The sequence below is a fragment of the Anguilla rostrata genome, chromosome 5 (assembly GCF_018555375.3).
Source record: "Anguilla rostrata isolate EN2019 chromosome 5, ASM1855537v3, whole genome shotgun sequence".
NCBI classification, from domain to species: Eukaryota; Metazoa; Chordata; class Actinopteri; order Anguilliformes; family Anguillidae; genus Anguilla; species Anguilla rostrata.
In genome coordinates, this window is record NC_057937.1 from 66197 (window position 1) to 81096 (window position 14900).

General features: G+C 44.3%; 1 protein-coding gene across 1 annotated transcript; it reads left to right on the plus strand.

The window, feature by feature from the left end:
* Positions 1-391: 391 nt before the first annotated feature.
* LOC135254377 (uncharacterized) lies at positions 392-11520 on the plus strand. The gene is made up of 9 exons (XM_064334448.1): positions 392-752; positions 2732-2959; positions 7271-7381; positions 7742-7807; positions 8146-8172; positions 8810-8845; positions 8937-8972; positions 9201-9239; positions 10048-11520. The coding sequence occupies exons 1-9, from the start codon at positions 665-667 to the stop codon at positions 10101-10103; spliced, it is 687 nt and encodes a 228-aa protein (XP_064190518.1). The 5' UTR covers positions 392-664; the 3' UTR covers positions 10104-11520.
* The last annotated feature ends 3380 nt before the right edge of the window (positions 11521-14900 follow it).

The window sequence follows — 14900 nt, forward strand, 5'->3', positions numbered from 1 at the left end:
CCCAAAATGCTCCTGACAGCATTGAGCTAATGCAGGCATAAACAGACAGCCTATGGAGGGAGAGATAATGTGTGTATTCTTGAAATGTATTAAAATTTAATTAAACTGGTAGCAGATTTGTTCAGGAAAGCACATGCCTAATGGTGGTTAAGGGTGATCTACTATAGTGAGGAACACAAGAGTGGTTGTTTCAGTTTCCTGCTCTTGCCACTACCATGACAATGTCTGGAAAGAAGGAAGATCATAACTGGGTGAGACCATGTGAGTATGCTTTCCGGATCTCAGAACCCTGCAAATGTTCCGTTAGACTGGTGGCCACACCCACCTGTCTCAGGAGAACCGCAACTGATGGTAATTATCTAACGCTTCTCTGAGTCACAGATAGAGGAAGCTCAACAGGAAGTGGTAAGGCAGGAGGTGGTTGTGGGTAATTCTGTAAAAAAATTTGACTGCTGACAACGTGACATGCGACACAGTTACACTAGAAGGTTGATGACATATATTCATATGCTTCGTTCTGGAAACAAGAAATGGTCAAAAGAAGCAACAAGTGCCTGTAGCACCAAGGGCCAGGCTGGAAGATTACAGCGTACTGTACAGGGCAGAAAGCCACCAAAAGGCCAGAGTCTGGTCATGCCTGCTTATCCGTCTGTGTGTCGCCGCAATGACACGCATCGTTTTCATCAAACTCCTCATCGTCGTGCTGGCGGCCTTCATCATTTGCCTCCCAGAGTTCTTCACTTCAGATCAAGGTTGGTAACAAAGGCAGCGTGTTGGTCCTGTCCATGCTAGATTCTAGGGAAAATATTCTTTGTTTCCTGTTCTGTGTTCTTGGGGCACTGCTCACCTTGTATGCTGTGGAAGATGGCAAATCTACTTTCACAGCTTCGCCTGAGACACACACAGCGATACTGTGAAAAGGTATTGATAGTTCTGTAATCATTTAGCATTTATATTTATTTGAAGAGTAATATAAATTTTTTGCTTTTTGTAACAGGACAAGTAGCATTTGCTTATTGAAAGTGATTGAAGGAACACAATGTGCACAGTTTTTTTTCATAGTTTCTTCATTAAAATTCTTTTTCCTTTGTGTAGATTCAAGAAGTTATTCAAGAATTTAATTTTAAGCTGTATTTAAAGTTACTTATGAGGGAAATGCTGTATATTAACCCATTGAACAAAAATAAGTCTGTTTGGTCTCATCCCATTCACTGACAGCTTTTAGCACTCCTCTTTAAACCTGCACCGTGAATTTATGATGAAACGACATGTTTGGGACGAATGGTATTTATGATGAAACGACATGTTTGAGACGAATGGTATTTATGATGAAACGACATGTTTGGGACGAATGGTATTTATGATGAAACGACATGTTTGGGACGAATGGTATTTATGATGAAACGACATGTTTGAGACGAATGGTATTTATGATGAAACGACATGTTTGGGACGAATGGTATTTATGATGAAACGACATGTTTGGGACGAATGGTATTTATGATGAAACGACATGTTTGGGACGAATGGTATTTATGATGAAACGACATGTTTGAGACGAATGGTATTTATGATGAAACGACATGTTTGAGACGAATGGTATTTATGATGAAACGACATGTTTGAGACGAATGGTATTTATGATGAAATGATATGTTTGGGACGAATGGTATTTATGATGAAATTATATGTTTGGGATGAATGGTATGCCCATCAGTTATTGGTTTTTGGGCCAGGGCATATAGAAATAAAATGCTGTGCAATTTAAGCCATTTTCTACCTCTAGCCAATATTTACAATTTTTCGCTCCATTTTCTGTTTCTGTTCAAGTTTATGAGGGCTGTACATCTAGCATTACTATATTCTGATTCAAAGCCTGGCACACAGACATACACAGCGGCTTTGCTCAAGACAAACTATGCAGAGAGTGATTTCCGGTCAGTTATGGTAATAAAAAATACACAGTGCAGCTTTGCAAAAAAAATGTTTTCTATTTTTATCTTTTTTTTTTTTTTTTTTACATTATTTTAATTCATCAATGTGTTGTTAGCTGGCATGACTGAGGAACAGGTCCCCGAGGCAGCCATATAACAAACATTTGTGAGGGGAGGAATGCATTAAAGCCGCATTACTATCTGCAGAAGGAAACTGCTGATACTGATAGAGAAATAGCTGTGCCCTGTGTCGCGCTGATAGAGTTGCAGTGCCCTCCTGTGGACACAGGCGGTTTTACCATAGGTCATAGGTAGGCAATTGGCTTGGGGCCTCGTCTGCCAAAGGGGCCTCGTGAATTTGAGTTTCCTTTTTTTTTTTTTTAATTTATAAAACATTTTTCCTTTCTTGTCACTCCAAACGAATGATAATGTGTAATAGATTAAAAAAAAAAAAAAAATCTATCTACATGTAAATGTGGGCCTATCCAATTAAATATCTATATTTACCAATATTTATCACCCACATTTCACATTTAACGGACTATTCCACCTTGACCTCCCTGCATTTGCGCCTAATCAATGATGTCGAAATTCAAGTTTCCATCAGAGGTAGAGAGCCACTATGTTACTGTGAAGCATTTTCAAATTGGATTTGAGAAGAGAAAGAAGAAGGAAGTTAGAACAGTGCAAACTATAATAAGAGAAGAACTAAAACAGCATACCCAAAATGGCATTATAATTCAATGTTGTCCCATTTTCTACTGGACCTGTGATCTGCTGACTTCTGGCTCCATCAGAAGAGGCACATCAGCAGTTCTTCTGCTGCAGTAACTGCACCGCACAGCAGGAGAACAGAACCGCGCAGCAGGAGAACAGAACCGCGCAGCAGGAGAACAGAACCGCGCAGCAGGAGAACAGAACCCATGCGGCTACCAGACTCAACCACCACTGTTGCATCCTCCACTCTCCGGGAACAAACCCAGCGGGATGTAAAACTTCCCCTCTGGGGACACACACACCGGGAGGTAGGGTTCCGGGGACACACACATCGGGAGGTAGGGTTCCGGGGACACGCATCGGGAGGTAGGGTTCTGGGGACACACACATTGGGAGGTAGGGTTCCGGGGACACACACATTGGGAGGTAGGGTTCCGGGGACACGCATCGGGAGGTAGGGTTCCGGGGACACGCATCGGGAGGTAGGGTTCCGGGGACACGCATCGGGAGGTAGGGTTCCGGGGACACGCATCGGGAGGTAGGGTTCCGGGGACACGCATCGGGAGGTAGGGTTCTGGGGACACACGCATTGGGAGGTAGGGTTCCGGGGACACGCATCGGGAGGTAGGGTTCTGGGGACACACGCATTGGGAGGTAGGGTTCTGGGGACACGCATCGGGAGGTAGGGTTCTGGGGACACACGCATTGGGAGGTAGGGTTCTGGGGACACGCATCGGGAGGTAGGGTTCTGGGGACACACACATTGGGAGGTAGGGTTCTGGGGACACGCATCGGGAGGTAGGGTTCTGGGGACACGCATCGGGAGGTAGGGTTCCGGGGACACACATTGGGAGGTAGGGTTCTGGGGACACGCACGGGAGGTAGGGTTCTGGGGACACACACATTGGGAGGTAGGGTTCTGGGGACACGCATCGGGAGGTAGGGTTCTGGGGACACACACATTGGGAGGTAGGGTTCTGGGGACACACGCATTGGGAGGTCAGACCCACTCCTGGCTTAGTCCAGGCAGAAGAGACTGTTTTTTTTTTTAACATTCCAGTTGAGGATTAAAAAATATCAACATATAACAATGTACAGTAGAGCCTAACACCACAGCTAATAAAAATGTCTCTATATAGACAAGAGAATTGTAAAATCAATTACACTCTGTACTGAAAGGGCTTATGATATTAAATGGCATCCCAAAGCAGTATTTCATGTAAATCCACTGCTGGCTTTAGAACCCACAGCAGGGTGGCTGTTCTTCAGGAACCATAGTACTGTAGATTCCTTTGTCTTTATTTAAAGGACTTTTGAAAAAAAAAAGGTCTGTATGGCTCTGCAGATATTCCCGAAGCGCCAGTGAAATGGAGGAGGTGGGATTTATGACCCTTATTTTATTTATCAAGTATTAACCCAGGTTCCAATGAGAACATTTTTTTAAGACAGCCATGATCAAGTGTTCACAGGACACAGCATAAAATACAACACGGTACAATAAAAATACAACACAACCACGAAACACAGTGTCTTGATGTCTAGAAATCAACAGCATCTTATTTGTCAAAGCAAAAACCCACGTGAGATACTATAGTTCATAATAAATATTTTAAAAAAGGAATGAAGTGTGGGAGCTGTGCCTGTTTCTGGAGCAAGCCCCAACACCACAGAGCTCACTAAACTAAGAGCCAGCCCCAACACCACAGAGCTCACTAAACTAAGAGCCAGCCCCAACACCACAGAGCTCACTAAACTAAGAGCCAGCCCCAACACCACAGAGCTCACTAAACTAAGAGCCAGCCCCACACAGAGCTCACTAACTAAAGCAGCCCCAACACCACAAGCACTAAACTAAGAGCCAGCCCCAACACCACAGAGCTCACTAAACTAAGAGCCAGCCCCAACACCACAGAGCTCACTAAACTAAGAACCAGCCCCAACACCACAGAGCTCACTAAACTAAGAGCCAGCCCCAACACCACAGAGCTCACTAAACTAAGAGCCAGCCCCAACACCACAGAGCTCATTAAGAACTAGCCCCAACACCACAGAGCTCACTAAGAACTAGCCCCAACACCACAGAGCTCACTAATCTAAGAGCAAGCCCCAACACCACAGAGCTCACTAAACTAAGACCAGCCCAACACCACAGAGCTCACTAAACTAAGAACCAGCCCCAACACCACAGAGCTCACTAAACTAAGAACCAGCTTCAACACCACAGAGCTCACTAAACTAAGAACCAGCTTCAACACCACAGAGCTCACTAAACTAAGAACCAGCCCCAACACCACAGAGCTCACTAAACTAAGAACCAGCTTCAACACCACAGAGCTCACTAAACTAAGAACCAGCTTCAACACCACAGAGCTCACTAAACTAAGAGCCAGCCCCAACACCACAGAGCTCACTAAACTAAGAGCCAGCCCCAACACCACAGAGCTCACTAATCTAAGAACCAGCTTCAACACCACAGAGCTCACTAAACTAAGAACCAGCTTCAACACCACAGAGCTCACTAAACTAAGAGCCAGCCCCAACACCACAGAGCTCACTAAACTAAGAACCAGCCAACACCACAGAGCTCACTAAACTAAGAGCCAGCCCCAACACCACAGAGCTCACTAAACTAAGAACCAGCTTCAACACCCACAGAGCTCACTAAACTAAGACCAGCTCAACACCACAGAGCTCACTAAACTAAGAGCCAGCCCCAACACCACAGAGCTCACTAAACTAAGAGCCAGCCCCAACACCACAGAGCTCACTAAACTAAGAACCAGCTTCAACACCACAGAGCTCACTAAACTAAGAGCCAGCCCCAACACCACAGAGCTCACTAAACTAAGAACCAGCTTCAACACCACAGAGCTCACTAAACTAAGAGCCAGCCCCAACACCACAGAGCTCACTAAACTAAGAGCCAGCCCCAACACCACAGAGCTCACTAAACTAAGAACCAGCTCAACACCACAGAGCTCACTAAACTAGAGCCAGCCCCAACACCACAGAGCTCACTAAACTAAGAGCCAGCCCCAACACCACAGAGCTCCTACTAAGAACCAGCCCAACAACCAACAGAGCTCACTAAACTAAGAGCCAGCCCCAACACCACAGAGCTCACTAAACTAAGAACCAGCCCCAACACCACAGAGCTCACTAAACTAAGAACCAGCTTCAACACCACAGAGCTCACTAATCTAAGAGCCAACCCCAACACCACAGAGCTCACTAAACTAAGAGCCAGCCCCAACACCACAGAGCTCACTAAACTAAGAACCAGCTTCAACACCACAGAGCTCACTAATCTAAGACCAACCCCAACACCACAGAGTCACTAAACTAAGACCACCCCAACACCACAGAGCTCACTAAACTAAGAACCAGCTTCAACACCACAGAGCTCACTAAACTAAGAACCAGCTTCAACACCACAGAGCTCACTAAACTAAGAGCCAGCCCCAACACCACAGAGTCACTAAACTAAGAACCAGCTCAACACCACAGAGCTCACTAACTAAGAACCAGCCCCAACACCACAGAGCTCACTAAACTAAGAGCCAGCCCCAACACCACAGAGCTCACTAAAAGAAACCAGCTTCAACACCACAGAGCTCACTAACTAAGAACCAGCTTCACCACCACAGAGCTCACTAAACTAAGAACCAGCCCCAACACCACAGAGCTCACTAATCTAAGAACCAGCTTCAACACCACAGAGCTCACTAAACTAAGAACCAGCTTCAACACCACAGAGCTCACTAAACTAAGAACCAGCTTCAACACCACAGAGCTCACTAATCTAAGAACCAGCTTCAACACCACAGAGCTCACTAACTAAGAACCAGCTTCAACACCACAGAGCTCACTAACTAAGAACCAGCTTCAACACCACAGAGCTCACTAAACTAAGAACCAGCTTCAACACCACAGAGCTCACTAAACTAAGAACCAGCTTCAACACCACAGAGCTCACTAAACTAAGAACCAGCTTCAACACCACAGAGCTCACTAAACTAAGAGCCAACCCCAACACCACAGAGTTCACTAAACTAAGAACCAGCCCCAACACCACAGAGCTCACTAAACTAAGAACCAGCTTCAACACCACAGAGCTCACTAAACTAAGAACCAGCTTCAACACCACAGAGCTCACTAAACTAAGAACCAGCTTCAACACCACAGAGCTCACTAAACTAAGAACCAGCTTCAACACCACAGAGCTCACTAAACTAAGAACCAGCCCCAACACCACAGAGCTCACTAAACTAAGAGCCAGCCCCAACACCACAGAGCTCACTAAGAACTAGCCCCAACACCACAGAGCTCACTAAACTAAGAACCAGCCCCAACACCACAGAGCTCACTAAACTAAGAGCCAGCCCCAACACCACAGAGCTCACTAAACTAAGAACCAGCTTCAACACCACAGAGCTCACTAAACTAAGAGCCAGCCCCAACACCACAGAGCTCACTAAACTAAGAACCAGCTTCAACACCACAGAGCTCACTAAACTAAGAGCCAGCCCCAACACCACAGAGCTCACTAAACTAAGAGCCAGCTTAGGCACAGTCACCTGAGCACTTACCTGAGCACTTGTCTCCTGTCCTGTGTGCAGCACACTGGTGGAGCGGCAGACTCACCTGGCTGGCGCTCATCCTGGCCGTCATCCTGCTGGTCCTGGGCAGCCTCGTGTATGAAGTTCAGCGGGGGACTAACGGCCGCAGAAGTGCGTGAGACATTCGGACCTGAGCTCCTAGAGAGCAGCGAGGACTCTGAGACACAGGCAGGGCAGGCGACTGGCCCGTGCCCTGGGTGCTCAGTTTAGGAGTTCTGGGGAACCCGATGACAGCGGAAGTGGGTCAGAAGAGTCCATCAGGATTTTTGGCTTGGGGCCCTACAGCCTCTGCTTCAGAGCTAATAATATTATATATATATATTCACTGAAACATATTTGTGGCATCCAAGACATTTGTATTTTGTAAAAAGAGAATTTAAATACTAAAACAGGCACAAGATCCATAAATACTGTGAGTAGACTGGTCTGTTGTGATTCAACAGGCATTTATTTTCACTGTCTCAATCACAGAGAAGGCTGCAGTGCTCCCCATCAGCACCAATCAACCCCCCCAGTCCCCGGGGAGGCATATGAGCGGTAAGAGTGGTTGAGTGTGTTTGGGCAGAGAAAGCGGTAAGAGGGGTTGAGTGTGTTTGGGCAGAGAAAGCGGTAAGAGGGGTTGAGTGTGTTTGGGCAGAGAAAGCGGTAAGAGGGGTTGAGTGTGTTTGGGCAGAGAAAGCGGTAAGAGGGGTTGAGTGTGTTTGGGCAGAGAAAGCGGTAAGAGGGGTTGAGTGTGTTTGGGCAGAGAAAGCGGTAAGAGGGGTTGAGTGTGTTTGGGCAGAGAAAGCGGTAAGAGGGGTTGAGTGTGTTTGGGCAGAGAAAGCGAGGCTCACTCCAGCCTTCTCAGTCATTAAGCTGCTCTTCTGTTCCTGCAGGGAGAACTCCAGCAGAGCTCATGGATGGTAAGAAACAGACCTTGTGTGTGCAGTCTCCAGTTTTGGGCTGGGTTCCATGCAGCTCCAAGCTCTTGCTAGGGGTTTCCCCGTACCCCACAACAGTAAATTTCATATTACATTACATTCATTATCATGTATCACACATTTCAGATACTTGTATAAGTACAATATCAACAAAATTTAGTTCTACTTTCATACTAATGCCCTGAGTGCATGAGAAGTATTTCTGAGCAGTAATAATATGTAGGTCATGTTGCAATAGTATGTTGTAATAATATGGAGGTCATGCTGTAATATGTAGGTCATGTTGTAATAATATGCAGGTCATGTTGTAATATGTTGTAATAACATGGAGGTCATGTTGTAATAATATGGAGGTCATGTTGTAATAATATGTAATACTATGTAGGTCATGTTGTAATAATATGCAGGTCATGTTGTAATAATATGTAATAATATGTAGGTCATGTTGTAATATGTTGTAATAACATGTAGGTCATGAGTACAGTGAGTACTGAATCACTTCTACAGGGAGACAGAGCGCACGCCCAGTGCGACTCACTTTTAATCAGACAGACACGGACATGTGATTCAGGTCTCATAAACACCAACGTGTTCAGAGTCTTTCTGTTTCCCCCTCCAGAGGTGTATTTCAATGGCTACAGATGCAGATATAAAAGTAAGGGACATTTTTCATATACAGCATATTAATTTTTACAATGTGTTATTCTCTGTTCTAACAGCAATTCGTGTTTTGTTTTTAATCTTAGGATCAACACTCTCCCCAATTTGTGAATATGAAGCAGGTAATTGTCACGGTTACTCTTAATCGACTTGAAGTATAAACCTGTGAATGGCACAGTACCAATAATACTGCAGCATAAAGCTCTGTACTGAGTGAGACTCCTGGCCTGTGATATACTGGACTAGATAACACATCACAGTTCTTGGCCTTCCCAAGTAAGGCTTAGGGTTAATGTTTTAATGGATAAGAGAATCTCGCCTGATGTCATGTGTGTCCATCTGTGTCTCAGGCCCGGAGCTTCCCGTCCAGGAGAACCACGTCAATAGTGGTGAGAGAAAAAGCGCCCATCGTTGGAGAACAGGAAATTGAGCAGAAAACACATGTTGAAATAACTTTTCCACCACCTTGTGTTTTTGTGCCCATTTACTGAGCTTTTGCCAAACAGAAATAGAGAAAAGAACACTGAGGTGAGGTCTCATTCCTAATAATATGTCCCCAAAGTAATGAGCCATCAGTAATATATTAGTACAAATAACAAGAACAATTCAATTACCACGAGCTTACGTGTTATGCAGAATAAGGTTTAATAATTGATTAAATAACTCTGGCACTCTACTTCTCCCCAAATGTATTTTTGGGTTATTACTTTCATATATTATGCATATTTAATGCTAAATTTACCAAAATAATTGACCCAGGAAATGGGTGAAACCAATAAGCGCAGATTATTAAGCAGAAATATTCAGATATATCCCATAAAGGACTGAGCAGTCATTATTCAGCTCAGTAACTGTGTTGTCATTTGTAAGTATTGATGTGAAACGGAATCATATGAACTGTGTTCAGTTTAGAGAGGGCTTGGCTGTATGAACTGTGTTCAGTTTAGATGGGGTTTGGCTGTATGAACTGTGTTCAGTTTAGAGGGGGCTTGGCTATATGAACTGTGTTCAGTTTAGAGGGGGTTTGGCTGTATGAACTGCGTTCAGTTTAGAGGGGGCTTGGATATGGAAAGCTGATGGTCAGTTGTCGGGCACCACCTCCTTGACAGTTGGGTTACTGTGCAAGAGTTGGGTTACCGTGTGATAGATGGGTTAGTGTGCGAGAGTCAGGATGAGTCTGTGCTTTGTGCTCCACAGATTCTGCCTCTGCGTCACGCCCAGCAAACGAGCCCTCCCTGACAGGAAGGAACTAACTCCAGCCCGTGCTCTGCTGCCAAAGCACATATGAAACTTCAATGGGGCGTCAGTTAAGGATTCATTAATACTAGAAAAGGAGATTAAATGTGCTGCACAGAGTAGATTGGAAAGGTTCAGTTACAAACTTTACAATCCTCATTTCTCACCGTTAGCATGGAGACCTGGTACTGGTGGCTGGCTCACCATTCAAGCTGATACACTCCATCTGCTTAAGGAAGAACACGCTGAGTATGCAAGCATATACGCACAGAGCTGTCTCACGCAGTGCTGTGATTGGCCACACTCAGGCATATACGCACAGAGCTGTCTCACGCAGTGCTGTGATTGGCCACACTCAGGCATGTATGCACAGAGCTGTCTCACGCAGTGCTGTGATTGGCCACACTCAGGCATGTATGCACAGAGCTGTCTCACGCAGTGCTGTGATTGGCCACACTCAGGCATGTATGCACAGAGCTCACTCTTCCGCAGTGCTGTGATTGGCCACACTCAGGCATATACACACAGAGCTGTCTCACGCAGTGCTGTGATTGGCCACACTCAGGCATGTATGCACAGAGCTCACTCTTCCGCAGTGCTGTGATTGGCCACACTCAGGCATGTACGCACAGAGCTCACTCTTCCGCAGTGCTGTGATTGGCCACAGTCAGGCATGTACGCACAGAGCTCACTCATACGCAGTGCTGTGATTGGCCACAGTCAGGCATGTACACACAGAGCTCAGTCTCAAGCAGTGCTGTGATTGGCCACACTCAGCATGTACACACAGAGCTCAGTCTCAAGCAATGCTGTGATTGGCCACACTCAGGCATGTACACACAGAGCTCACTCTCACGCAGTGCTTTGATTGGGGGCAACATAGCTCAGGAGGTAAGAGCGGTTGTCTGGCAGTCGGAGGGTGGCCGGTTCGATCCACGCACTGGGCGTGTCGAAGTGTCCCTGAGCAAGACACCTAACCCCTAACTGCCCTGGTGGATGAGAGGCATCAATTGTAAAGTGCTTTGGATAAAAGCGCTATATAAATGCAGTCCATTTACCACTAGCCTTCTTTCCCCCTGTCTCAGAAGCCCCCAGTCACATTAGAGGCTTCTGTCCTCTGTTGACAGGTTTTCTTCTACTGTTATAAATTTACTTAATTTCATTATCCTGTTTTCATGGTTTTTGTTATGGAGTGTCTGGTTTATGCCTATTATTTTTTTTAATAAAATGATGCTTTAGGTATTTACTTTACCATTATGTAATAGAATTGTCTTCCTAAAATTGTGCAAAGTAAGGCTATTTATTTAATGTGCAATGTTTAGTAAACACAAAATGACTAATGGTCATAGTACCTGATTCTACTGATTCAGACGTTTTCTTGACTTGGACAGATGGAAATGGATTATGCACTTACATAATACATGACAAAACAAATGTTTGTGTTTCTCATATTTATTTGTTTGAAACACTGAGTTAATCTCAAGAAGACTCCAGCGTTAATAATTATTTTTTGGCAACGTCTTCAATGTAAGGCCACTTGGTCATAAGCATGTAAGAGATGACAGAGAGCACCAGTGGAGACAGTCTCTAAATGATGGATTGCCTGTGATGATCTGCAGCTCTATAGGTGTCAGGCTTCAGTCAAATCCAAACAATACTCTCTCTCTCTGCTCATCTGCCTCACTGCACACGGCAGGGTTATAAACATAATGATCTTTCATTTTAAGGCCGTCATTCTTTAGGTTGGAGCTATCAGCAGTAATTAGAACATTTCTGTGGGTGCTGTCCCCTGCCTTGGGGTGCCTAGCTCCAAAGTAAAGAAATGAACCACACATTCTGTTGCTAGGATACGGGATAATACAGACTAAAAATGACTTCCCACCTCATTCATCAAGGTGTCTGGTGCCGTAAACTTTAATACATATTTACATATCTGATGAAAACCTGCACTCTCAAAAACGCATTAAAAACAACACGTATAACTTGTCATTTTTAATACGTCTCCATGTCTGGTTAAGGACAGCACAGTCTGTTAAAACGTCTCCCTTTGTCCTCTACACATAAATTGTATATTTGTAAATACTAACATCGACACAAAATGTTGAAAGTAACACAAAAGCAGTAAAACAAAGTGTTGGGTAAGAACACATTGTTTCTGAGAGTGTGGCGCATGCAACTGAAGCTTAAGAAGAAGGGAACAGACTGGAAAGCAAACCAGCCAAAGCTGTACTGTATTTCTGTAAAAACCACAGACTTAAAAATGTAAATGATAAAAATAAGCAAATGATCACATCCTTCAATCTTAAATATGCTCAATCTTTCATTATTATTTTTGATCACGCCTTTAGTCAGCTTGTCTCCTGACACGGTGCAGCTTGGGGTATAAGAAACTAAGATCCCAGAGCACTGAGATTAATATTGCCAGTGTGGAATAGCACACAGAGTATGAAGCTTGATTTATAGTGAGAACCATGGACCAGGTTTACACAGAGAGAACCATGGGCCTGGTTTACACAGAGAGAACCATGGGCCTGGTTTACACAGAGAGAACCATGGGCCTGGTTTACACAGAGAGAACCATGGGCCTGGTTTACACAGAGAGAACCATGGGCCTGGTTTACACAGAGAGAACCATGGACCAGGTTTACACAGAGAGAACCATGGACCAGGTTTACACAGAGAGAACCATGGACCAGGTTTACACAGAGAGAACCATGGACCAGGTTCACACAGAGAGAACCATGGGCCAGGTTCACACAGAGAGAACCATGGACCAGGTTTACACAGTGAGAACCATGGACCAGGTTTACACAGAGAGAACCATGGACCAGGTTTACACACTTCATTCTGCATATTTGCATGTGGGAGGAGACAAGCTATGATTTTGAGAGACAGGTCCAAGTGCCTTTCGTCACAAAAAATTCCAGAGGAACAGCAAAACTTTGCCATCATCAAACTATTAGTATAATTATTAATATTTTCAACAGTAAACACTATTGCCATCCTCTGCTTTTTCAGCTCAACAAAGAAAGATCTCACACTAGATACAAAACACATTAAATGCATTCAGATCTGAATGTGAAACACTTCCCATTAAACAAAAATGTACATTTTATTTCATGGTTTTCTTTTATCATGTCAACAAAAATGACATTTTAAAAGATTCTGTATAATTCTTGACAAAAACTTCAGGTCAAGGTTGGAAATGTCATCCAAATTCAAAGTATGTGTTCAAGGCCTTTCTGTTATTAATGGCTAAAAGCCATATACATTCCCCCACAATTTACAAAGAACAGAAATGTAAAAGTTAATAAATGTTATCAATACAGCGTATGAAGGGTGCTTCTGCTCTTTTTAATTAATGAAATTAGCTTTTGTTAATTGTCATTAACTGTGGATTGACTTCCCAGACCTGCCACTTGAGCACTGTTACCATGTAGCAGTGGGAAATAAGAATTTAGTGTTGGTTTGACTTTTCATATGAAAAGAAAATGCATTTGATCCCTCATTTTAATATAGTTATACTTCACAACTGTCACCCTCAGCCTCAAAACTGTTGGCCTGCAGATTTAGGTTTGTAAAATAGTCATAACCCTCCTCTACTATACTTAATTTACCTGACTCTGCTATACTTAATTTACCTGACTCTGCTATACTTAATTTACCTGACAACAAGGTTAAGGATCTGGGCTGCTATGAGACTGGCACCCAAAGCCTTGCAGCTCTCCCATGAGTTTGCTGGGTTTGTGCGGCGCTGGTCAGCTCAATTTACCGTTAATTACTCGACACAAGGTTTCGAGGCTCCAGAAAGTTGGATTCAATTACATGCTTTGTATTGTTTTGACTGCTGCTGGTAAGATGAATGAATATTCCTTCTCTGTTTTATTCTGTTCTGTAAACCCGTAACAGTAATACAGCGCTGCAGTGCAGTAAGAGCCGATGCCATCGTAGGATGTTCTCCTGGTAACCAAATTACGCCAAATAATAAAGCTGGCAGTGAGCTATTGCATCCAATAACCTTCCAGTGTACATATGTGTATGTGCTGCTCTTTCCTGTGGTAAGAGGTAAAGCTGCTCTTTCCTGTGGTAAATGGTACAGCTGCTCTTTCCTGTGGTAAACGGTACAGCTGCTCTTTCCTGTGGTAAACGGTAAAGCTGCTCTTTCCTGTGGTAAGAGGTAAAGCTGCTCTTTCCTGTGGTAAACGGTACAGCTGCTCTTTCCTGTGGTAAGAGGTAAAGCTGCTCTTTCCTGTGGTAAGAGGTAAAGCTGCTCTTTCCTGTGTTAAGAGGTAAAGCTGCTCTTTCCTGTGGTAAACGGTACAGCTGCTCTTTCCTGTGGTAAACGGTACAGCTGCTCTTTCCTGTGGTAAACGGTACAGCTGCTCTTTCCTGTGGTAAACGGTACAGCTGCTCTTTCCTGTGGTAAACGGTACAGCTGCTCTTTCCTGTGGTAAACGGTACAGCTGCTCTTTCCTGTGGTAAACGGTACAGCTGCTCTTTCCTGTGGTAAACGGTAAAGCTGCTCTTTCCTGTGGTAAACGGTACAGCTGCTCTTTCCTGTGGTAAACGGTACAGCTGCTCTTTCCTGTGGTAAACGGTACAGCTGCTCTTTCCTGTGGTAAACGGTACAGCTGCTCTTTCCTGTGGTAAACGGTACAGCTGCTCTTTCCTGTGGTAAACGGTACAGCCCACACAGCCCTTCAGCTACCCACAGAAGAAATAAACTCACGTTTTACAAAATAAATTTGTCAGAGCAGATCTTTGCAAGTTTTGCGTTGCTATCATGAAAAGGAAACCCTTATTTATTTGTTCAA